The 26,712-nt window shown below is 35.9% G+C and overlaps 1 protein-coding gene across 20 annotated transcripts in view; it reads right to left on the minus strand.

Moving 5' to 3' along the window:
• Positions 1-26,712, minus strand: part of ANKS1B (ankyrin repeat and sterile alpha motif domain containing 1B) — a 280,349-nt gene that overhangs the window by 12,865 nt on the left and 240,772 nt on the right. For 5 of the 20 annotated variants that reach the window (XR_015750096.1, XM_087968144.1, XM_087968141.1 and 2 more), the window contains exons 18-24: positions 23,009-23,116; positions 20,557-20,736; positions 13,096-13,170; positions 7,983-8,111; positions 6,734-6,805; positions 3,767-3,853; positions 1,596-1,616 (exon numbers count right to left, since the gene is read on the minus strand). Coding sequence is in view for 19 of the 20 variants with exons in the window: in XM_087968144.1 (XP_087824270.1) it covers positions 1,596-1,616; positions 3,767-3,853; positions 6,734-6,805; positions 7,983-8,111; positions 13,096-13,170; positions 20,557-20,736; positions 23,009-23,116 (672 nt within the window). In the remaining variant the exon portion in view is untranslated. The remainder of the gene's footprint in view (positions 1-1,595; positions 1,617-3,766; positions 3,854-6,733; positions 6,806-7,982; positions 8,112-13,095; positions 13,171-20,556; positions 20,737-23,008; positions 23,117-26,712) is intronic. The other 15 variants (XM_026694225.2, XM_087968152.1, XM_026694244.2 and 12 more) reach the window with 5 other exon arrangements.

Consider the following 26,712-nt stretch of genomic DNA (forward strand, 5'->3'; position numbering starts at 1 on the left):
CTCAGAAGGGAATTAAATTAGAAGAAGTATTTGTGCCAAAACCAGAAACTGGAATAGCTTTAATAAGCTTGGACATTTTTAATGTACATTTCCAACTTAGTTCTATTTCACTGAAAGGTCTGTTAAAATTTGAATCCTTTAATTCAAATCCCCCCTCTCTTTCCCCTAAAATCATGGGACTTATAAATCTAGTTCTGATTCAATGTAACTAAAATATAACTACTCTATGATTTAGAGCTATAAATGTAGCCTTTTTTTCCTTTTCCTTTTGTTTTTCGTTGTATGCTACCTAGTGTTCTTGAGAACCAAAGTAAGCTAAGAGACAATTTTCCAACTTGCTTTGATTCTCAACAACTTTGGGAAATTGCTTCTGGTTTTTATGTTCAAAATGGAAAAAAATTAGACTTAGATTTGAAGATTGAATAATGTAGTATAGAAATGGCTTGTATAACTAAATGTAACTAAATATTGGCTTGAAATAACAAAATGTTGAGGCTGTAAATATAGTAAGCATTTTACTGTACTGGGAAGAGTCAGAAGTCTCTTTTTTCTTTAATTCTGCCCCTCCTTTTTCTTGTATTGTTTAATCTTTATTTTCACTGTACTTTATATTATAAGAAACCTCAATAAAATCTTCAAAAAAAAAAAATAAGCAAAGCAAATTAAATAAATGAATAAAATATCCAAGCTACTTTTACTAAAAAGCAGACAAAATCATTGTCTCTTTCATTAACTCCACATAGTTGTGTCCAATGTTGCAACACAGCAATGTACATGGTTAGCCTCAAATGCAATTTAAGGTGCTGGCCTATACCTATGAAGCGATAGGAGTTCTTAGGGACTGACATTTCCCAATAGTTCCAGTGTTCTGGAGGGCCTTTGTGATGTAACAGCTAGTTTTTAATGACAGTTTAATCATAAAAGAACATAAAGTGGAAAATTTTATTTATTTATTTATTTATTTATTTATTTATTTATTTATTTATTGAATTTATATTGCCGCCTATTCGCCCATGGTGACTCAAGGCGGCTTACAGAATGTAAAACCATATTTAAAACAAAAAACAATAAAAACTATCAAAAAGAATCAAATAAATTAATAAAGTACAATAGAACAAAATCTGGAAAAAAATAAATTAAAAATCACCCCCCAACTCCCACCCCCTGCCCCAATGACAGCAGATCACACGAGCCATTTGATGCAATCAAAGCCACGTTAAAAGAAAATATACAGTACACCAGTCTGCAATGAACTGTGGACCAAGGCATGCACCTAGCCATTTATCTTTCCTTCTGTATACCTATCGGACTACTGCTATAATCATGCAACTCTTTCCTGTTTCTCAGGTGATTCCCAGAGATATCATGAATTTTAAAAGAATAATTTACCTCCTTTGAAATTACAATGAAAAAAACTTCCTTTAAAAAACTTCTTTTCCTCACAGTAATATAAGATATTCCAATTATCAAAGTAAAGGAACAATGAAAGAGCCCCAATAAGCTCCATTTGTATTTAAGTTGGAAATGTATGTAAAAATTGTGATTATTTCAAGGAAACAGACATAGACACAAGCAGGTTCATGAAATTTCAATACCTTATGCATCTTATTTTGAAGCTGGCCCGGATAGTATGTATTAAAAAAGAAATAGTATTGGACAGTAAAATTATCACTTGGATGAAACAATATTCACTGATCAAATATACATAAAATGGACAAAGCCAGATGTTTACCTTAAGCCAAACTGCTGCAACATTAGTCAACTTGTGAATAGATCACTATCGTTTTAGGTTAAAATTTGACAAAAATCATCAATATAGTTTGTTAACTAAATATGAACATCTTTGCTTATGTCTGATAGCTTAGACATTCTTATAACAATGAGAAATTTAACCTGTGATTTAATTAGACAGCTACATCACAAAGGGGAATATAAACAAAACAAAAATAAAACAAATGAAATGGGTGTTGACATAATTATTGGTACTGACCACTTTCAATTGTTTTATAGTATGTTCAGTCATACATGAAAAGCAAAGTGTTTGAAACAAAACATGGCTGATTGCTGATGCCATTTACTTACCGTATTTGCCGGCGTATAAGGCGACTTTTTGCCCTAAAAACATGCCTCCAAGTGGGGGTGCGTCTTATACGCCGGTCATCATTGTCACTCGGTGCAAGAGCGACGGGCGGAGCTTGCAAGCCCTTCAAGCCCAGCCGAAGTCTCTCTTCCTCCTCCTCCTCCCACCCACCCACCCACCCTCCGCCCGGCTCGGGCGCTGCTGGAGGCCAATCTGGAGGTGGGGTGGGGGTGGAGCGGGAGGGTCTCTGGCGGGGCCGCTCGCCCAGCCAGCCCGAGCGTAATGGCCCGGGGGTGGGGGGAGAAGGTGGTGGGGGTGGACTGTGGCGCCCCTCCTTCTGGGCAGCGGGGCGGGCGGCAATTTGCTCCTCCCGCTTCTCCCTCCCTCTTTGAAAGACCGGGAGGGCTGTGCTTGGGGCGGGGGGGTGTCCTCAGGAAGTTCCTGATGGGACCCCGCTGGGCAGGGCCACCCGGCTCCCGAGCTGCTTTCAGGGTCCCCTTGGGAAGAAAAGGGTCCGGGTGGGCGGTGGAAGAAGGCGAGCGCCCTCCTCCCACCCCCTGTCCCGTCCCGTCCCTCCTCTTGTCCCCTCCTCCCCTCCCCGCTTAAGAGAGAAAGATCTGCCTCCCCTGCACCGAGCTTCCACCCGGCGCCGTGTCTCCCGGCCAGCGCGCTGCGACTTGGGAACCGCCAGCGACTTTAAAACCGAGCGGAGGCCAGAGATAGCCAGAATTACCCTCCACACACACACACACACACACACACACACACACACACAGAGAGAGAGAGAGAGTTGGCAGATGTCCATCCCCCACCCTTGGAGTCCCGATGGCACGCACGCGGGGCTGTCACAAAGAAAGGGAGAGGTGAGTGCCAGCCTGAGAAAGGCGAAGCTGCCTCTCTAAAGCATTTTGGTGGCTTTGTAAGTTTGGGGAAAGGGGTTGGGGGTGTCAATCAAAATTATATCCAGAATACCCCAAGTGTTACAACTTACCGTGTTGCGGCGTGCGAGACGACTTTTTGCCTTGAAAAGCATGCCTCCAAGTGGGGGGTCGTCTTATACTGCGAGTATATAACAAAACTATATTTTGAGTGGAAATGTTGGGGCTCGTCTTATACGCCCAGTCGTCTTATACGCCGGCAAATACGGTATGTCCATTTCAACTTATTTCATGGTTAATTGGGATTCTTTGGGAAAGTGGAGGGGTATCTGTAGTTTTGGCTGCATCGAGGTGTGTGTGTGTGTGTGTGTGTGTTTAAGTTGGATAGTTTCTCTTTAAAAAAGTTCTCTACTAAAGTCCTATGATAGCATGTAGTGTCCTGCACAATGATTGTAGGTAGATTTGAAAAATATACTAGCAAAGAAACGTCAGTGACAGCAAGTAGTTCTGGATTTGTCCTGACCATTTTGATTTTTATTTTATATTGAATGACACAAATACTTACATTATTCTACCTTTAATACAAAATTTACTGCCTATGAGACTACATTCTCTCATTAATATTGATATAACAGTATCTTTGTAAGGCTACGATTTCATGCATCTGATGAAAACATCATAGCTTATCATAGCTTCACCTAGAAAAAACTTGATCATTTTCAAAATGTAATGATAATAATTTGCTGTTGAAAGGGATGGACAGCAGCTATTTGCAACTACTTAAAATGAAACAAGAAATGGTACCTACCTTATTTGTTGCATCAATAAATTTTACTCCTTTGTAAGAGACAGATAGAACAATAGTAGGGACTTTCTTCATTTGTTCGGTAGACTTCTAAAATTAAAAACAAACATAAACATGATTGGGGAACTCTGTTATTTCCTTTCTTCTCATCAAGATAGATAAATAATACATTACCTACTATGGTTGTGCAGTGCTTCATCAAAAGACAGAAAACGTTTCAGAGCAAAAAGACAAGTATGGGATAGCTATCTGCAGCAAACTAAGCCAAATCTGCCTTTTGTTGTGATTATGTGGCAGGTAGGAAAGGCAGCCAAACAATTCCCCCCAAAAGGTGTGGCTGCTTTCAGGAACTGCATACAGGTACTACTTTTCAACCTCTGTTCATTCAAAACACATGCTTTCTTTGCATCTGAAGCACTGCACACCTATTATCTGTTGTAACTATAAGAAAATAGTCAAAGTCTACCCACCAGATGCTAGAGGGAAAAGGGCTCTGTCTTAATTTATTTTAAAGTGTGCATGGAGGAGGTCTCCTTTCAGGCAAGAAGATAACACAGAACTGAGTGTATTTGCCCTAATTCTGTAACAGTTAACAGCAGAAATATTTGAACAAGAAACTAACAGTTATAACTGAATCAACATATTCTATTTTGGTGCTTACATTAAACTATTTGATTTCTAGGTCTGCAAAGTTTACTATTTTGAAATTAATTGATTTATTTTTTGCTACGACAACTGGCAGAGTGCAATTATTTGTCATTTAACGATTTATGATTGAATGTATGATAAATAAAAAGCATTTAAGAAGAGACTCAGACAACCATTTGTCTGAAATGGTATAGAATTTCCTGCTTGAGCAGGAGGTTGAATTAGAAGACCTCCAAGGTCCCTTCCAACTCTGTTATTCATGCTTTAAATAGATTTATTTTAGCAGAATAAGCACCTGATAGTGAAATTTCTAGGAAAGAAGCCTTTTGGTGTAAAGTCTGACAGGTGTTGGGAGGGTTCTCCATTGTCATTTATATCACTCTTTTCCTATTATTATAAAACCATGATATGCTTGAAGAAAAGAGGGGCATTTCATATTTATGCTTTGTGTCACTTTTACTGTAAAAAAAGATAATTTTCATGGCACCACCACTCAGGAATGATCTTCAAGGATAGGCTTCACTATATTTGGATGGACTTTACCCATGAAAGAAAATTAGTCTAAAGCAGGGCTGTCAAACTTGCGGTCCACGGGCCAGATGCGTCACATGCTGGCCACACCCACCCCAGTTTTTAGCAAAGGAGGAAAAGTCGCAATACATCATGTGACGACGTGAGTTTGATACCGCTGGTCTAAACCATTCAATGACTCCTGGTCAGCTTTCTAGGTTACATATTTAATGGAATACAACACACCCAGAATCTTTCTTTGCATTTAAAAAAAAATACAAAGTACTATTACTGATCATTTTATACAAAACAATGAAGAATCGCAAAAATCTGTAGGAAGATCATTATAGGTAGTTTTATATAGATAGATTATATAATAATTTCTATAGAAGAAAGTAAATTTTGTTTATTGTTTAAAATATTTATAATTTACCTAATTAAGGCATTGCAAAATAACTATCCAAAAATGAGTAAACAATCATTCATCAGGTCAAGAAAATGATGTTAATATACAAGCACAACAACTTAACTCATCCCAGATACTTCTGTATCAGAACTCCAGCAACCTCAGCTAACATAGCTGATCCTAACTTATTCTTGAATCATTGGTTGAAACTCTTAAATGATATGCAAGCATTCACGCTTACCAGCATTTGTGAGCAAAGGCTGAAGGAGAACATCATTAGTAATTACAATTTTCCCTGATAGAAAAGCTCCTGGCTGTGGAAGTGAATCAGATATTGGAAAAGTAAGTAAGTTTATCCAAGAAGAAAAGCTTAAGATGTCTAGAACCCAGTGCTATGCTTTGAATACAAAATTTTATTTGGTGGACTTCTAAGCAGGCCAGACTTCTCTTTGATGCATTATTAAAGGGAAAAGAAGATCACGTCCACTGGCATGTTGAGTTAGATAATAAAACATTCAATTCTGCACTGTCCAAGGAAGATGAGATAATGAAGCAGCCTACCAATCAGCATCCTCAGTGAGAGGACGTTGAAATGATGATATCCCACCTCTCAAGTTTGAGTTTAAGGTTGAAGGAATAGTATGACTTTCTTAAGGTAATTTCCTCTCACTGAACTTTCCTCGCATACCTCATTCATGCTTAATACCATTAGAAACTATCTTCCCACCATCCAATGGCCATACCTGGATGGTAGTGTTATATCTCGGGCAGCAGCTCATTTAGAGAACTTATGTTGGGATGAGTCACTGTTTTATGTTATCTGAATGATCACGGACTAGATAGAGACCCCTAGTTCATTTAAATGTTTCTGTTGTCACTTTAGTACCCATCGCCATCCATCTACAGTCCAACTACCCACCCTTATCCCCAATGCCAGTATTGCCAAACTGGATGGGTAAGATGGACCTTTGATACCATATATAGCACATCTTGTTTGATTTGGAAAAATTAATTAAGTGAAGCCCTTGCATGACAGAGCTACTGATGTAGTTGATAAAGTACTGAGCTAGAAACTAGCAGATAGTAAGTTCTAGTCCTCCCATAGGCACAAAAGCTACCTACCTAGCTTTAAGCCATCACTGTTTCTCAGCCCAATTCATTTCACGGGATATTGTTATGGGGAAAATAGGGGGGATATGGGCGTCATTACCTCTATCTCTAATGCCCTCCCCAAAGATACACACAATTCTTTACTGTTTTGTATAAAATAATCATATTATTTACATCAATGTGAGTTGAACAAACTAAAGGTAGGATATAGATCTGGTAATAATAATAATATTGTAAGCTTTTCAAATTATAGGTTTGTCTCCTGTAATAATTTTGAAGAGTAATGGTTTACTCACCCTCATCTTTGCACAGGCATCTTGTGTAGATTCTGTACCTCTTAATTCTTTTACCAGCATAGAACCTAAATACTTAAAGGATATACAAATAATTTGTTTTCTTTCGTTAAAAAGTGTAAATAATTTATGTTTTGAAGCAGAATTTGCTATTCCATTTTTTGTACTGAATAATCATGATGTTCTTAAAATATTCTGAAGAACTGGGTAAATGGATCTGAAATGGTAAAATTTCAACTTTTTTGTAATGTTTGAGCAAGGTGTCTTTTTCTCCCCTGGCCCTTTCCCTTGCCTCATCTTCAACTAATTTTGTTCTCCTTCCTTGCATAGCCACCCCTTCGCTCTGATTTGGATAGTTAATTAACCCCAAAATACCCTTTTCGGTCATGTTGATGCAGACGGTAACCCCCAGGTGAGGTTAGCTCCATCTCTACCAGCTTTCCGTAAGGCCTTTTAAACACATTTTCCCAATAATCATGGAAGCAGGGAACTTGCGGAATGCTTGAATTATGCTTAGAATGTGTCTGTTCTCCCTCAATCTTAATTTTTATTTTGTATAGTTGTTTATATTTGTTTTTAACTGTTTTGTTGTATATTTTTGTGAGAATGAATAAGTAAATTTGCTAAATAAATAAATAAATAATACACATTTCCCACCACCTCTCCCCCAAACATATACTTTTAGAATTTTATAATTCTAGAACTCTAAATATTCATAACACTGGAAATTCTTGTTGAAATCATTTCAATCATACAAGCAATACAGGTAATCTTTGACTTACAACCTCAATTGAGCTCAAATCTTTTATTGCTAAGCAAGAAAGTTGTTGAGTTTTGCCCCTTTTATGACCTTTCTTGCCATAGTGAATCATTGCAGTTGTAGTTAAGTGGAATCTGGCTTCCCCATTGCCTTTGCTGGTCAGAAGGTTGCAAAATGTGATCACATGACCCTGGGACACTGCAACCATCATAAATACATGCCAGTTACTATTTGTCCAAATTCTGATCAAGTGACCACAGAGATGCTGCAGTGGTTTAACTGTGAAAAAGTCACTTTTTTCAGTGCCAATAAAACTTCAAATGATCACCAAACAAATGGTTGTGGTGCAAGGACTACCCTGTACCTAGTCACTGCTACTGTTTATATTAGGGAGAGAAAATAATTAGCCATCTTGTTAACAATCCAATTGCCTCCCCTAAGTTGAGCAATTTTCAGCTGTTTGCATGGAAACATTCTGTTTGACTAACTTACAAATGCTTTGTAATCACATGACTGGAAAATGAGTTTCTCTGGATGATGCTGCCAGTATTGTACTGGGGTTGATCCTGTAGCTTCATTAGGAGGCCTCAATGTAATAGATGGTTCACCCCAATCTCCAGTCTGAAAATAAGACACATTTCCAAAACAAAGTAAGCTATAGGAAGGTTAGCTGGTAATAATGACTTTCTGCATTTTTAATCATTCTATTGACTGATTCTGAAACTGAATATGATTTACTGTATGTGTCATAAACTAATTAGTAAACTAATTTTCTAATGCTATGGGGACATTTCATACAATACTACATTTCATCTGAATTTTTTTAGCAAACAGCAGGTAATGTCCAAAATACCTTAGCATTATTTAAAGGTAATTATTACTGACATTTAGTGGTTAAGACAACGTTAGAAACTGTGGAGACTGTGAGTTCAAGTTCCGCCAGCTGGGAGACTTTGAGCTATTCACTTTCTCTCAGCCCTAGGAAAGAGGCAATGGAAAACCACCTCTGAAAAAACCTTACTAAGAAAATTGCAGGGGCTTGTCCAGACAATCAAAGAGAATCGGACATGATTGAATGGAAAGGGTGGAGGGGGGGGAGAATTACTGACATAATATTTTACTGGAGAAACTAAAGACGGTTTCAGATACTTGGCTCAAAATGGGAGATTCAATTAAACAAAGTATCTGAAAGTAAACACCTACAAAGTTCACTACCAATATGACTACAACTAGACTTTTTTCATAGAAAATAAAAACCTATTTTGGCCAGTGGGACTTACTCCTAAGAAAACCTATTAGAATTATAATATTGCATCACCCTATAAGTACTTAAAAGTAAATTCTATAAAAACCAATGGGATAGAAAATTATCGGAAGTCAAATTGCTAAGCATTACAAATTAATATTCTTACAGAAGAAAAGAAACACTTTAGTCTAATTTTCTTAGAAGTAAGCCTCACCAAATTAAATGGAATTAATTTTAGAGCAAATCTGTGGGGTTTTCTGTTAATTCACAAAATGATTACACTTAAAAGGCACTTACTAAAACAACACATTAAATTAAATGCTAAAAATAATTTCTTAGTCCATTTTTAAGTTCTTTGTTCCTGCTCAACTGTTCTTGGATGGACAGAAACGGCAACTAAACTAATCATTAACATTTTATTTATCTTTTTAAACTCAGAAACATAGCCCATTAGCAAAAGCAACGGAAACACATAATTTTTATTAAGAATTCTGGTCACAAGAAAGTATGCTTTAATTTCTCAAGTCAGGACAAAGCAAACATAATAAGCATTATATGCATATATACATATACATATATGTATCTCTCACATCTATGAGCCACATTAAAGACAAAGACAGAAGTTTATACAGATCTACAGTAACAAACACAAGATAAAGTTGAAGGCACCAAAATTTTCTGTTTGGTGGAAACCAAAACAAGACTGCAGAAACTGAAGCAAACGGAAACAATCTTTGTGCCAACATTGCTGTATTTTAGTTTGAGGCTGACAGTAATGCAATTCATCTTCTTTTCTTAAAAGTGCTTTAAAAATATCTTGAATAATTACTTCCACATTTGCATTTTTCCAAATGAAAGATTTTTGTTTTTTGTTTTGTAAGAAAAGTGATTAATAAAGCTGTAAGTGAACAAGCTGCTCCATTCTTGGAGCATATGCATTTTTTTCTTTGCCCTTCTTAATGCTGGGAAATGTCAGCATTTCTTGTGCAATATAACAAATATGTGCACAGTAACACACTTGTTAACAAATATTAATATTATTCAATATTAATAATGTCAATTAATTCAAGATTGAATCAAATGTTAAATACATGCAGCTGATTTTGCAAAAGCAACTTTCTCTACCTTTCTCTTTCACCAAGTAAGATGGGAACACTGCTTGACTGGAACTCTGCTTCCCCGAGGGAAAATCTCCTCAATTTGTATGGATCTGTGTCATTCCAGGCTTTCTATTCAGTATAACTACCAAAATGTCTAAGTAGTATTTTATGGTCTTACAAAGGCTTCTGTGAGGAGAAGGGAGATGTAAAGCTGCTTCTACAAAACCTGTTTCGTTTACCTAAATCTGGATTCCAGTCATTAGAATTATCCATTTTGAAACTTATTTAATTTTAATACAACTCATTTCCCACACGTAGTGTTATAATAAAATAAAAACCATAAAAAAGGTTTATAGGAGTTGGGCAAAAGTGTTCTCAGGAGTGCCAGCCTATGCTATCTTAATTATTTTAGCTGTATTATGCCACTTGATCTCTGTTTCTCAAACTTGGCAAGTTTAAAATGTGTGTTCAATTATCTTTCCTTTTTGTTATTTTTCATTTCTTATCTCCTAACCTCACTCCCCCATTACACGATTCTGCTACTAAGGTTCTCCCTTCTTCTTTGACTTCTCTAGCTCTACCTCAGGTGTCTCTTTTGCATTATCAGCATACACTGTAAAAATGTTATGCCAAGTTTGGCTACCTAATTCACACAGCAGAAGCCATGATCATTTTAATTATATCAGAACAGAGTACATAAACAACAGACTGCTGAAAATTAAACTCTGTCCTTGAAGTAGGATGGCAAAGGAAAATACTGAAGAGTAAGTGAAGTGGGACTATCTCTGCTCCAGTATATTGTTGGCCATATACCTATAAAGATAGTGTTTGATTGGCCATGCTACCTGCCGCTCATACATTGAGAACATTTCTTGAAAATGATTGCTATTTCACCAGTTGGCCAGTACAATAGCACACACTGATGATAGACTCTGAAGACTGGAAAATCTGATTTGGAAGTCCGCTTAACACCACCACATCCAACTCTTAATTAAGAGGTGGAAGATGCATTACATATTATATATGTGAGAAAGACTATGAGAAACCAGACTATGCTTAACATTATAATTAAGCATACGTGGCGAGATGTATGGCAAACAAATCAAATAAATAAATAAATAAATTTAATCCGCCCGTTAGAATTATTTAAGTTTGGAAATTTTCCACATACCTTTATATACTTCAGTAATTAGAACTGTTTACAGACATGACAATTTAATATCACCACCAAGCATAAACGATGCAACTGTATTGTCCATTTACTTAAGTAATTTTATTAATGTCACTCAAATAAATATGACTGCATTCAGAGGTTTTGTTTTTGCTTTTACTGGTATAAGGCTATATTCAAGGTAACACTTGTTTTAAAGCTTTGATCCACAAAATAGTCTTAAAAAGCCAAGGGCAGAGATGGAAGGATTTCTTTCTCTACTGTAGTCCTTCCTAAGTCAGCCACAAATCAAGGCAGGTAGCCCAGAGACCTATGAAGTAATAATTATATTTTTCATTGAACTTTTCCTTGTTCATCTGTAGTCAGCTGTATAGCCACAACTTATTCCAGATAAGCTGGAATATTATTATTCATATATTGTAAGAAAAATATTCATACTGTTTCCACTTCAAGACCTAGAAAGTGACAGTATAGCAAAATAAAAGAAATCCAGTTCATGTCATACATACAGTATATAGTGTGGATATGGAAAGTCTACACAGTCTTATTAAATGCTACATTTTTTTAGATTTATTTATTAATTAAATCTGTTGGCTACCCATCTTACCACTAGGTGACTCTGGGCAGCTTACAATGTTAAAAAAAAATAAAACAATATCAAAACATTCATACATTAAGTATAAAATACTATAAAAATAGAAATTATCAACTATAATTAAAAGATGGGGAGGAGGGAGTAGAATGAGCAGGGAGGAGGATGTTACCATTTTATATTGATATCAAAAATATCATAATTCAAATTAATTTTAAACCTACATTTATTTAACAGCAATCCTAAACTCTTCCGAATCTTGATAGGTATTTGAAAAATGATTATATTCTAGGACCATGATGGTGAACCTATGCCACGTGTGCTGGAAGTGGCACGCAGAGCCATCTCTCCAGGCACACCAGCTGTCGCCCGTTGCTTTTCTGGGTTCCGGCGAGCACATGCTTAAAGTTGTTAAGTGAATCACTACTGTTATTATGTTAGTAACACAATTGTTAAGTGAATCTGGCCTCTCCACTGACTTTACTGATCAGTAGTTCACAAAAGGCGATCACATGACCCCAGAACACTGCAACCGTCATAAATATGAATCAGTTGGCTAGAGTCTGAATTTTTATCCTGTGACCATGGGGATGCTGCAAGAGTGGTAAGTATGAAAAATAGTCTTAAGTCACTTTTTTCAGTGCTGTTGTTACTTCAAACGGTCACTAAATGAACTGTTGTAAGTTGAGGACTATTTGTAATAAACAAGTTATCTTTAATTTTTCACATTAGTAAATATCAAATAATAAAATTTTATTATGTCACATTAAGAACAGTCAAAATTGGTAATGTTAAATGAGAAGTAATATACTGTGGCTGTAAAAATGGACAGATATTTACATGATAATTTTCCTCCTATTTTTGCAAAGGTAGGTTTAGGCGTTATTTCCATTGTTTTGTTTCATTGTACTAATATGAGTATTTCCATTGGAAAAAGTGTATGTATTATGAATATGACCAGGAGATTCCAGTCCTACCTACTTTGCATATAAATCAGGACATTTTAAGATAGGTAACAGAGTCCAGTGCCAGTATGTACTAGAAGTCACTATCTATGAAGTACACTGCGGTAACTGTTTTTGACATTTGGAGAAAAAGTCTTGACAGACTAGAAAGGGGACCATTCTGGGTAATAAACCCCCAAAACACATAATACTGCCAAACTGCAGAATGTATACATTTTACACCAATTGTCTTTAAAGATGAACAAAGACAGCCCCATCTGAAACAAAAACTGAAATACAGATAAAGGAATTGAAAAAAATCAGACATTGCACACCGCAACACTAAAAACTAGTGTTCAGTTACACTCTCCTCTGTCAAACATGTTAATTGCACATTATGAAAAACAAATACAAAACAAACAGAATCCTGGAAATTACTAGAAATACACACTGCCTGTTGAATTCCAAAAAGCAACGCACCTATATCAACACCAAAACAGCACAATGAACAGCAATGCAGTGACAACATAACCATTTATTGACATATCTTACATTATGAACCTGATGGACTGCTGAGTAAGGATATCCTGCATTCTGGTTGGTCCATATTTCACAGACAGACGACTGCTGATATAAATAGAAAACTGTATCTCATCTTATAAATAATAATAATCCCTTAAACAAAAGAAGAATTAAAACAGTGCACAGAGCATAAAATATAACTGCAAAAATTTAAAAGAAAGAAGAACTATTAATTTATTGGAGCTGTCAATACTCTTTTTAATTGCTGATAAAACCATTACAAAACATGAAAACACAGCATAATCCAGTTCAGAACAATGAAATTATTCCCCGATTATGGATTAAAGCTTTCACAGCAGAGAAATCCAGTTTTCCTGTCAGACCCCAGTCTTTAATTTTATTCCATAGCTGAGCAGTTTTCCAATATAGTGGGTGGGTGGGTAGAAGGAAGGAGGGAAGGACCAACCTTAAATGGTCAAATGAATTATCAAACAAATGTCACTGCTGAACAAAAGGCATTAACTTTTGGGATATTGACTGCAGTACAAGCAAAACTTCAACTGTTTTAATGGTTAAGTCACCAAAAAGGAGGACAACTCTTTGGAATAGATCACCACACTGTATTTGCTGCAATAATTAGCAGTAAAAACTGCACTCATAGTTGTAAAATAGCAGTTCAAATGCTTCAATTTGTTGGAAGTATAATTACAGCCAGTCAGGAAAGATTCCAGTGCAGCAACTGTGTCAAAAAGAATAGAAAATCGGTTTTCTATCATCAGACAGCAACTCCTGATGTATTTTTCCTTATTTGGAGACTGCAAGTGACTCCAAGATAATAGTTCATAGTAGCCAAGCAACTAAAGCACCAGATATAGTAGCTACCTGCAGTCTCCTGAGCAGGCAACAATGAAAGGCCTTAAACAGATGAGAAATGCAACTGCATTCTTTGGAAGTATCTAGCAATTAATACATCAATAGCTTAACCACAGTATACAAAGCACAGCCAATAGTTAAGACAAAGAGCGCAAATGTAATACTGGTATCTAAATAAAGACTGGATTTCAAACATATGCAGCTTCCTGTGAGGAAATCTCACTTGAAATGCATTTTTGTCTTTGAAATCTGAGCTTCTTTCACTAATAAATTATATTATTACTATAATTCTGAGGGTGTTGGAGACTGACTTTCTCTGAACTGCCAAGAAAGAATCCTACAATTCAATACTAAGAATTTGTATCACAATCAAGCAGTTATCATTATTCAACAAAACAGGTACTTTGGCAGCAAACAGTCCAAACCATTTACCAGTTACACTTATCGGATAATTGGCAATTAAGTATTGCATTATGTCTAATTTTGTAAGATTATGAAGTGGTTGTTCTTTGATAAATGAAGATATAGCAAGGGTATCAAGTGTTACCTGGATTTTAATATGGGCAAAGATTGCAACAGGCTAGAGGCCTTCTGGGTATGAAAGAAAAAAAAATAACGAGCAGCAAAAAGCCTGACAACAAAAATAAATAAACATACAAGATTCAGCAGTTCTCAAGGAATAAATATGCCAACAGCATGGCCTAAATTTGCACTTTATAAGGACTAATGGCTTGCAGAATCACATAGTTTCTCAGTGTTTGAAACACAAAATTTTCAGTGCAAATACCCGAATAGTCCAATTTCAATATTCATAGCCAGTTGTGGGGCTCACATAACAAAAGCAACATGGAGATGCGGTAGCTAAATCATAACAAAAAAGCTCTGATTATACTTCTAATAAAAAATCCAACTGCCTTTCAGACAGCTGTTTTCTACTTTTAGCACTATTAGATCCTTTTTCAAAAAAAAATTAAAGAGATCTGAAATGTTCCTAAAGAAGATCTAGTAGGATTCTTTAAATAATTTATTCTGACAACTGTCATGGTTTATTTTATTCCTTAATTAGTTCTCTGTCTTGTAATGATTCAATTACTAGATGTGAGAATTTTGCATAAGAAAAACTAAACTATGGATGAAAAGGGGCGTTGGCTTACCTGAGACGCCCATTCTCATTGGACTACAAGAGAGTCTAGTTCAGGGTTTGCTCTGCCTTCTCGTCACATGACTGAGTCTGCCAATTGTTAATCTTGCCTCCATTGCTATGGTTACCCCAGCTTTTTGGTGAAGGAATCTTGACAGACGTTGTTGTATTCTGAAAACACATTAAGACATCCTCCTCCTCCCCACTACCAGATCTCCTCAGAGTGGGGCTAGACTCTCTTGCAGTCCAACGAGAATGGGTGTCTCAGGTAAGCCAACATCCCTTCTCTGTTAGACTGCTGCGAGAGTCTAGTTCAGGGACTTACCAAAGCCAGTGTGTCCCTGGGAGGGTTAGGTCTGGTCCGCATCCGTCTGCTCCAATACCACTCAATGGAGCACCTATCTGCCAAAGTCTGCATCCGCCAAAGCGAAAGTGTCCAGACGGTAATGACAGATAAACGGGGAAGGAGATGACCAAGTGGCAGCCCAGCATATCTCCTCTATAGAGGCTTGAGTAGCCCAAGCTGCTGTTGTGGCTGCATTCCTTGTGGATTGAGTCGTAAGTCTACTGGGCACAGGAAGACTACAAGTCTCATAAGTTGTTGATATGAAGTATCGAATCCACCTGCCCATCATAGATGGAGAGACCCTGTTCCCTAATGTGGCCAGTTGAAAGGAAGCAAAAAGTTATTCTGTTATATGGAATGAAGGTGCCCTCTTTACATATATCTTCAATGCTCTGCAAACATCCAGAGCATGCCATTTCTTTTCCAATTCGTGGGTTAGGATTTGGACAAAAATTCGGTTATACCAGTTCCTGTGCTCTGTGGAACAAAGAGTTAACTTTCGGAACAAAGGTGGGATCTAGTCTCAGGACCACCCTGTTATGATGGGAAATGCAGAGGTCTGCCCTTACCGAAAGCGCTGCTAGCTCCGAAACTCTTCTAGCCAACGTGATGGCAAACGAAGAAGGCCACCTTAATTGTTAGAAATTGTAGTCCAATTGATCTCAAAGGCTGAAAGGGAGTTCCCGTAAGAGTCCACAGGACTTTAGACAGGTCCCAAGTAGGGTACCTGTGGACTACCGGAGGTTGCAGATTAAAATCCCCTCTGAGGAGTCTACGGATCAGGGGATGATGAGAAATGGATTCCAAAGTCCCCATTAATAAAACAGAAGGCAAAGCCGCTACCTGCCTGAGGAGAGTATTAGGTGAGAGAACCCTGTCCAGACCGTCCTGGAGGAAGTCCAGAATGTCACTAATAGAAGCATCCATAGCCGAGCAATTAGTCTTACTACATGTAGCACAAAAAAATCCTCCAAGTAGCATCATATATGCAATTGGTAGGTGCTTTCCTAGATGCCTGGATCGTTATGACCCTTGAAGAGAATCTGTTTTTGGCTAACTATCCCCACTCAATCTCCATATGGCTAGCTGAAGCCTTTGAGGCTCTGGGAGCAAAAGTGCCCCCTGGCTGAGGGAAATCTTGGACGGGGGGGATCCTCCATGGACATTAGGTTAGATGATTGATGTGCGTCTCCCTCCAAAAAATTCCTGGCCCTAGAATAACTCTGGAGGGGGGAGAGAGCCCTCCCCAACCCTCGCGGCATCACCGGATCCCTGGGAACGTCTTCCAATCTCCTTTACTGTTAAATAAAATCAGCTTGCCAACAATAAACTTGAATTTTTAAAACTTCTCAGCAAGAGGGAAGCAAAAACACGACCAGATGATGAGTGGACTGAGTTGAAATGCAACGAGGCAAGATTAACAATTGGCAGACTCAGTCATGTGACGAGAAGGCGGAGCAAACTCTGAACTAGACTCATGCAGCAGTCTAACAGAGGAAGTATTTAATACTTGCTATTTCTATCGGTAAGGAAAACTATATTAAAGAAGAAGCACCCAAGGTAATTTTGCATACAAGTGCCAAAAATGAATTGTATTCTCTAAGCATATTCAGGGCAATAGCACAGAAGGAACTCAGGTCCAAAATGAGAAATATATAAAATATGTGAAAACATTTTACATGCCTGTTTTATAAACACAATTAAATTTGAAGAGAGGGACAATTATGCTTTATTCCTGTATCAAGTAAAGCAAAATTTTCATCTTCTTGCTTCATGATCAGAGTTTCAGAGAGTTTGAATATATACATTTGACTGAGATTGTAACCTGGGAGGTCAGAATCTGACATCCTTCCTCCCATGTTGTGGATACTTCATCCATTTTGAGCATTCCACAGCTGTTATTTGGATAACAATAGACTCCATAAATACTGATGCATAGCCTCTCTGTTTTGACCCAGATATCTCCTCTGAAAAGGAAGCTCTAGATTATGCATAATTTATTTCTTTAGGGGACCTATTCAGCTTCATGAACTTAGAAGGAATACAACAGAAAACACAACAATGTGCACTTTATAGTAAGTATTTTCAAAATTATTATTTTGGATGCAAAATAGTGCAAGAGACAAACCATATATTACAATAGCTTCCTTCCAAATCTGTTAGTGTGTTGCTATATTTTGTAAATAGAGAACCAGAAGAGTTAGAAATTGGCTAAGAACACTCAAAAACACATGAAACAGCAAAGAATTTTTGGCTCTATTAGGTATCTAATATCTAACTAAAAACTGAAGAATAAATAATCAAGGGAATGTATCAGTATAATATTTTTTTCTGCTTGCAAAAATTATTCTGATTTCCAAGTATTTATAATTAAAAAGACCATAGCCAACACACTTTTTGGAATTCAAAAGAGTATAGCTAATATACTTTTTTTAAATTTGATTTTGCTTTGGGAAAGCCTGTGTAAATAGCTTTTATATGGCTTAATATGCTTCATAGTGAGTGATTTGAATGATACATAAATTTTAATGACAGTGGTCTGACCATAAAGTTTAAGACATCTGCTCAGATTTTCCTAACACCTGGTTTTGGCACTAAGATTTGTGCAGCTATTTTTAGGAATCCCTTTTTTAAATCTGAACTATGCTTTCAGATCTATTCATTTATATTCAATACCCGTTTTTAAAAAACTCTCTATTTTATATATTTTTATGAGCAAGAAATTCAGATGTCAAAATAATTAATTAAAAAAATAAATTATTAAAGCATTGGCGGTTCTCATATTCAAACTCTTTAACTGATGTGTAAACGTTTTTAATAATGTACTTTATCTGCAGGTTTTAAAGCTGTCTTATATTTTGGATAGATTATTCCAGTTCATTCAGCTAGAGATTAAAATGAAATTCAATTCAGCAGGAGAAAATAAACTGTTCTTTTGAAAACTGAGAGATAAAAGACAATAGAATCAAAGTTAGGGTCACAGGTGCATAAGCGCACCAACATGCCTACCGTCCTTGTCCTATTGTTTCTTTTTATTTTTCTTATATGTATCCTATATGTATCTTATATATATTTCTTATGTTTATACTTATATCTGTTATAATCGCTTAACAAAATAAATAAATAAATAAAATAAAATACTTGAACAAACATTGGATGCCACATCAAGTCACCATCAAATTTGTGACTTCAACTATGACCTCACATCTATTTAAGTTGTTCATAGATTCTGATGGATACAATATGGTTCATGATAGAGGACGTCTGTCATTCTATGCACTACCAGACAATAACCTACATAATCCAAAGGCAGTTTTGCAGATAGGAACTCAAGTATACTATCCTTTAGATTGAAATCTGGAACATTTTTTGATCATATGCTTATATGTTTGCTTTATTGTCATTAATGGACTAATCATGTCTAGTTTAAGACTAGAAAATAAACTGATTTTATATAAATAATTTATTATATACACCGGAAAGCCTTCAACAAATCCCATCACAAATTATCTAAAAGTGTAGATAACGATGTACTCTACAGTTTAATTCTAAAATACCATTTTTTTGTTATGTTCTCTTAATTGTCTCATATCAATAAAAGCTAAAGCCAACTGTATTGTATGCCAATTTTATAGAAATATTTCTATCAAAAAAACATTTCTACTGGTAAAGGTGGAATTTTTCAAATTAGCTGTAAATTAGCTGAGTAGTAAAAATGCAAAAAATCAAAACTGAATAGATTTTCAAACCTGATGAATTAATAAGAGTGAAGGGTGTCTTTTAAAAAATATTTAATATAAGGAACAACTTTACCAAAGAACAATATTCTTAACTAAACCTATGTCTTCTGAAAGCTTAGCAGTTCCCTTAAGATGATGCGATTTTATTTTTGAAGCTGGCTACATTTCTGTTGGCCTGTCCTCCATTGTAAAATCTTTATCCAAATTATTTTAAAAATAGTTTAAATTTGAAAAACTAGTTGAGAAGTTATTTTCCATCAAAAAATATTTTTTTAAAAAAATACAAAAGCTACCACAGGTTACTTACACAACAACCTCAACAGAGTCAAGAATTCTGACCTGCAATTAGACTGCAATTTGTTCCAACAATTCACAAGAAATTCATGAGAAATGGTCACTATGTGTCCCAAGTGATTTTCAGCTGTACTAGCCTATTTCACATGTGTGAAAGTCTTTTCTATGTCAAAAAATATTTCCCTCTCCTTGATAACCACAGCATACTCAGACAAACTGAAAGAAGTCCACCTATCTATTATGAGTATTCTGTGACATGCATTCCTGAATACACAAGTCATGTGGGCAGCAAAGAACAGTTTCATTCTACACCTTGTCAAATCTGTTTGGGCTAAGCCATTTTAGATGACTTACATGAAAATTTATTGCTACAAAATTGTTTTTAAAGTTATTTCACAGAGATAGACAATACTGTAGTCTATAATTACCTCTATTCTCCTTAGGTAGTAGAAACTACATCATCTACATAGAAGAGTGAACCATATTATATGTTTGAATCAGAATAAATCATCATGATAAGCTGATAACCACCACACATCACCACTTACTATCACTATCTTAAGGAAGAAAAGAAGAATGAAAATAAAGCAAAATAGGTCAGTGAAATATTCAGGGACAGCAATGTTCACATTATCAATGGGAAGAACAAAACCAGAGGGAAAGGCAGTGAAATAAAATAGTGTGGAAGAGGATAAGGATTACTGAATGAACCATTCCATGCTGCAACATCTTGTTGCGCCTCTGACTAGTTTCCAGACTAACAGTTATCAGATGGCTAAGCCGTATCATTCAAACAAAAGAGATATAGGTTATCCATCATGAACAACAAAAAGTAGTTCTTTTATTCAAAGGCAAGTAGATTTTTTTTTTCATTTTATTCACCTCCCAGGATTGTTCAGGTACAAATAACTGTAAGTTTACAGAATTCTATAATGCACTGGGAAAAGTGTACTTTTCTGAAAAGAATTAAAAAGATAAAAACTAAGAGGCAAATTCGGCTGGAAAAAAAATCGAACACCAATTTCTAAAAGATAATGCTAGGGAAACAAATATTTAAAAAATACCTTTCTAATGAATATGGAATTTTCCAACATTACCTGTGCCATTTGTCTTTCCAGTTTTGACCGAGGAATATCATCAAAATAGCTGTCATTTCTTCTTCTCCTTGCATCTCCCTGCATGATAATGTGTGGTATATCCAGGGAGCCACCAGTAGTGTAAGTACTTTGGCTGAGCGAAGGAGACAACTGGGGAGGAGTGTGATTACCACTGGGTTCCTGCATCAAGTAAGAAAGAAAGTAGAAGCATGAAATAAACATTATTCTCAACACTCTAGCTCAGCATTTCTCAACCTTGGCAGATATGTAGACTTTAATTCCCAGAATTCCCCAGCTAGCACATTAATTGGGGAATTCTGGGGATTGAAGTCCACACATCTTCAAGCTGCCAAGGCTGAGAAATTCTACTCAAGTTAACTATGCAAGAACCGCTGCACTGTTCAATTCATATTAATAACATAGATGAAACAGTCTGGATATACTCAATTCTGGGTGCACAATAGTTCCATTACTGGTCAGTGTTTAGAAATGTAAGAAATTCATAAACTTTAAATTGACAGTGATAATTCAGTAACTGGAATGCTCACTTCTTATAGAATTTAAAGATCTTTCTTTAAATATTACCATAGCTACACGTATAAGAGACATCATTAGCAAAGCTATACGCATAAAAGAAGTCACGTATAAAGGAATTACTTGTATTGCTGAAAAGACAGAAGGAAATCATAAAGCTATCAGTGATAACAATGATTGCTCTTCAAGCACTTGAAGAGTTTTCATAGATCAGATATTGCCAGAGTGTAGGACATGAAATAAGACACTTATGAACAGCTAGTAAAATTTCAGTTTAACAATACAAGTTTTAAACTGCTCTCAATGAAAGTGCTTTGTCACTTGATTCAGTGTCATTATGAACAAGTAGTGAGATCTTAATATGTGAGAAGGCTGGAGATGTTAAGATCGCTAAAACTGGTTTCCCACATGGGTCAACACTGACCACATGTCTAAATAACCCTCCCAATACAGGTAGTCCTTGACTTACAACTAACATATTTTTCAGAGTATAAGATGCTCTGAAGTATAAGATGCACCTAGCTTTTGGGGAGGAAAACAAGAAAAAAAATATCTGCCTCTGCCTCCCAGGAATTTGCCTACTTGTAGTGAACAGCAAACAGCCTGGTCAGCTTCAGCACAGCCTGATTAGCACAAGTACCTGATTGTCGGTTCAAATTGTCTCCCGACAACCAGCTGTTGCAGGCTGCAGGGATCGCCATCGCCTATTGACATCTCCGCACACTCAATTTTCGACCTCTGCATCCCATTTTCAGCCTCCACACACACCATTTTCTGTCCATTCCGATCCTGCCACCCAGAATGGGCCAAAAATGGGGCACGTGGAGGCCGAAAACAGGGCATGCAGAGGCAGCAATGGCAATCCTTGCAGCCTGAAACAGCTGATCGTTGTGAGGCCGATCCAGCTGACAATCAGCTGCTTGTACTAATCAGGCTGTGCTGAAGCTGACCAGAGTATTTGCTGTTTGCTACAAGGAGGCAAATTGCTGGGAGGCAGAGGCTGAAGGATGGGGGTCAGCAGGTGGGCAGGGCTTTGGCAGCATTCACTATATAAGATGCACAGACATTTCCACCCACTTTTTTTTGGGGGGGGGGAGTGCATCTTATACACCGAAAAATAAAGTATTTGTTTAGTAACCATTTGAAGTTACAACTGCACTGAAAAAAGTGACTTATGACCTTTTTGCACAGTTATGACCGTTGCAGAAAGAATAGTCTGTAATCTGTAATAGCTTTCTTTATTATTTGAAAAGTAATAATTAAAAGCAAATAAACCTCTTTCCAATCTCCGATAAAAAACAAAATTGTATTTATATAACAGACAGATATTATATAAACATTACTAAGACTGAGTTTGTACCAAAGAATAGCAACAGTAATAAATTAATTATTTAGTAAAGATTTAATTTTTTTTTTTGCTGTTTTCCATTATTTTTTAACCTGTTCCTAGCAAAAAAAAAACATTCAGGAAAGTGGATTCAAACTCCATGATTCACTTAATGAGTGTGTGATCCAAGGTTTAGGACTGCATAATTCTCTTAATGAGTTACATAATAAGAGCTGAAAAATCAGGTCAAGTCATGTGGTACCTCAATTTATGCCCACAATGATTAAAATTCCAGTCCCAATTGTGGTCATAAGGATTACCTGTATAAAGCATTCAACTAGCTAAATATGAAGATGCAATAAAATATGTTTTTTTAAAAGCCCAAATTCTGATTTTAATTATCCCTCTTCATCTCATCTCACAAAGCAAGTTCTGTTGACTATAAATCTAATCACCCTTATAGAAATTTACAAATGTAATAATTGTCTGAATGGTGGTAAATTCAGTTATTAAATAGTCTCTTCTTTGTGTTGGAAGATACTATGACTTACAATGTACGCTTTAGATATTACAAGGATTTGATGAACCTACCCTGAGGGTGATAGAACGTGGTGGTTTCTGAGGTGGCTCTTCGTGAAGTCTGTCTCCCAATGAGGCCAAAATGCGTTTTCTATGTCCAAGCAAGCTGATTTTGAAAACCTGGAAAATAAATGTTTCAAAAATAATAAATCAATTAAGAACCTTTTATAGAAGTGTGCATAGCAAACTACGACCAGATTATCATCCATAGTGCTTAAGTGCAGCATATATTTATACTTAAGAATATCTGCTTATGGGAAAAAAGGTGGGGGAAAAATCTCAAGAAAAATCCAAGATACCAACTGAGACAAAGGCAAGCAGGTTGAAAATGTACTGTGTCAGAAAGGCAAAGTAATAACAGCAGAGTTTTGAAGTTAGTACCTGAATAAGTACTTAGGATCATTAGGATCATTTTCATAAAAGAAGTTGAAACAATACAGAGAGGCATAAACAGAATGATAATTGCTTGGAATGACAAAATGAGGTTGCCTCTTGAATATCTATCATCAAGTCATTTTTGACTCCTAGTGACCACACAGTCAAAATCAACTTGACTGTATATTTAATCAACCAATGTAGAGTAAAGCTCAAGAATAATGGGAAATTATTATAGAATATCAAAAATAATTAAAAATCAAAGACATGCTTGAAGAATTCATAGGAAAATAGACTATAATTTCAGTCATTCACCTAAAGAAAATTCATACTGGACATTTTGGCAAGATGTAAAAGGGATTTACTATTTGACTTGGGTACATACCCAGAAATCTAGAATGTTCATTGCACTTAATAAGTCAAGAAAACAAATTTTTATTTTTATTTTTTTATTTTGTTTATTTGATTTGTCAATCGCTTACAAGATAATAGGTATAAGTATAAACATAGTTATGAATACATGAGATGGATACGTATAAGAAAAACGAAAAGAAACAATAGGACAGGGACGGTAGGCACAATTGGTGCACTTATGCACGCCCCCTACAGGCCTCTTAGGAAAGGGGTGAGGGATTGGGATTGATGTGTTCATATGAAATATTGCTTCCTTATTATAGACTATTTAACTGATATCTAGTTCTATGATCCAGTAACTATATGGTTATCAGTCTAAAGAGCAAACAATGACAGTTACCATGTTACTTCTAGAAAAAAAATCCAAATTCCAAATATAACTAGACAATTATGTCCAAAATTTGAGGAAATCAGAAAAACAAATCCATAAATCATATTTATGCTGGAAAGTGTGATGCAGTCAATACCATGCAATATTATACAATACCATGCAATCACTCAATAAAGAAAATCTGGGTGTGGTACAATATCATTCAAACTACTCAAGAATGAAGGTTCTCTAAGAGTTCAGTTTCAATATGAACATGGTGAAAACAGATAATATGGGAATGTTACATTCAAACAACAGAAAAGAGCTTGTAAGGAAACATCATAACACACTAGTTTTCAATAGGAATTTCACCACATGAAAAATTAAAGGACTGAACTGATAAGTGTTTACAGTGAATGAAAGAAAAATATCAGCAGCAGCAGTAAATCTAGAGACCAAGCCCAGAGATTAGGAATAGAATTAAATGTAGTCTAATAGTTTGCAGATCAATGACAGTATGGAAGTACAGGTAATCCTTGATTTACAATCATTCATTTACTGATTGTTCAAAGTTACAATGGCATTGAAAAAAGTGATTTATGACCAGTTTTCACATTTATGACCGTTGCAGCATTCCTATGGTCATGTGATCAAAATTCACGTGCTTAGCAAGTGGCATGTATTTATGATATTTGCAATGTCCCAGGGTTATGTGGTCACCATTTGTGACCTTCCCAACTGCCTTCTCATAAGAAGAGTCAATGGGGGAAGCCAAATTCACTTAATGTTGACTTAACTGCAGTATTTTGCTTAACAACCATGACAAAAAAGCTTGTAAAATGGGACATGACTTACTTAACAACAGTCTTGCTTAGGAATGGAAAGGCTGGGCTCAATTGTGGTCATAAGTCAAGGACTATATGTATGTTATACAGCCCTTTTACTTTCCCCCAAATTTCTCTTCCCAATTTTCTCCTCTCCATGTTGCTTTCCTAAAGTCAAAATTTTTAAATATATCAATATGAGAAAAGCAATAAATTGTATAATTTATTTATAGATAAGAGATGATAACCTGTTTAAAAGGATATGCTATTTAGGGGGAGAAAATGCATTCTTTCACACTACAACTTGACCAATTAAGTCCACTTCATATTGTTACAAAAATGCACTATGATACTGAATAAAATAGTAAAATAGACAAAATAGTGCAATATTATGTAATAAAATACTGAGTGGACTTGAAACTCTATTACTGTCCCCTCTATGCCTAAAGGGAGGAAACTGCATCCTGCTAGACTCCTCATGTTGTGCCTGTGTTTGTGCTAAAATGTTTGCTCTATGTTTAATTATCTGTGATAAATATCTGGATTGATTATGGTGGAATATGGAGATGACTACCCCAGAAGAATGTAACAGCAATAATTTCAGTACAGGTATTATTTCTGTGAAACCACATGGATGTGCCCATATAGCTCAACTCATTTTTTACCTATTTAATGCACATGAGAATATACATTCCCATTCAATTTTGTGTAACCCAAATCTGTAACAGGTCAGAGGTAAGGGAAAGAAGAGTTCATTAATAATAAAGATAACCTGTACTTCACTACTTCTAACATACTATTTTTTTAAAAAAAATAAATAAGAATTTGGTGGCAAGGCTACAGAAGTTCTAATTTCTACAATACACAAAATCAGAGCTCTGACTGAAAATTATATTTTAAAAACATATTTTACAGGAAAAGGGGGAAATGCACTCATTCTTGATGCACTATGGGCAACTGACAGTTTTATTAATGAAGAAAGATTATATAATCAAAAGTAAGAGGAAAATTAATCAATAACATCTGTAAAAATTTTCATATTATCTTTTGCTGAGTATAAAGTAGAATGGCACAAAATTATTCACTACAATATAAAATTCATTGCTAAAACCGTGATTAATAATAAATTAGATTCAAGAAATTTACTGTGTAATTTAGATATTAATTCAGTATTCAATATTACCTCTTAGGATTTTATGTATGCATAATTTTCCTATGAACAGCAACATTAAATTGATTGTTCTGTTTGCAAAGTAAATTAATGCTGGGCTCCATTAATTAGGGGGCAATTACTGAACTAGTTAGAACATATCCAATTTGCATTATTTAATACAAGTTTCATACAAGCTTGCAGAGAAGACGCCAGTAGGAAATGGGCAGGTCCTTTTACAGAAAATGTTGCCTTTATTCATACAAACAAGCTATTACTCCAACTATGTAACTGTTCAAATCATTTTAAGCTTATATCATTGAAATGGAAGACATTTGAATCTAAGAAAAAAGGAAAATCTAAAATGTTCCGAAATTCTGAAATACCAACTGTTTTTAAAAACAATAAATCCACGCTATACTGTTTCTCTACTTGCAAATTATTCCAAAATATGTTAACGCTCCATATGGAATCATCACACCTGCCAAGTTCAGAATGCGGCAAATACAAAAAGAACACTATGAGGTAATCAATGCTGCCCTCAGCCAGCCAATAGGAGAGTGCAGATTCATTAGACAGTTAGTGCCCCATCTCCTCTCAGGACCCACCTCACACAAAAAAAAGAAATAAATCACCAGCCTTC

This window comes from Notechis scutatus, chromosome 6, assembly GCF_049901735.1.
Source record: "Notechis scutatus isolate UNSWTSFEM ecotype Mainland chromosome 6, rNotScu1.2, whole genome shotgun sequence".
Lineage (NCBI taxonomy): Eukaryota > Metazoa > Chordata > Lepidosauria > Squamata > Elapidae > Notechis > Notechis scutatus.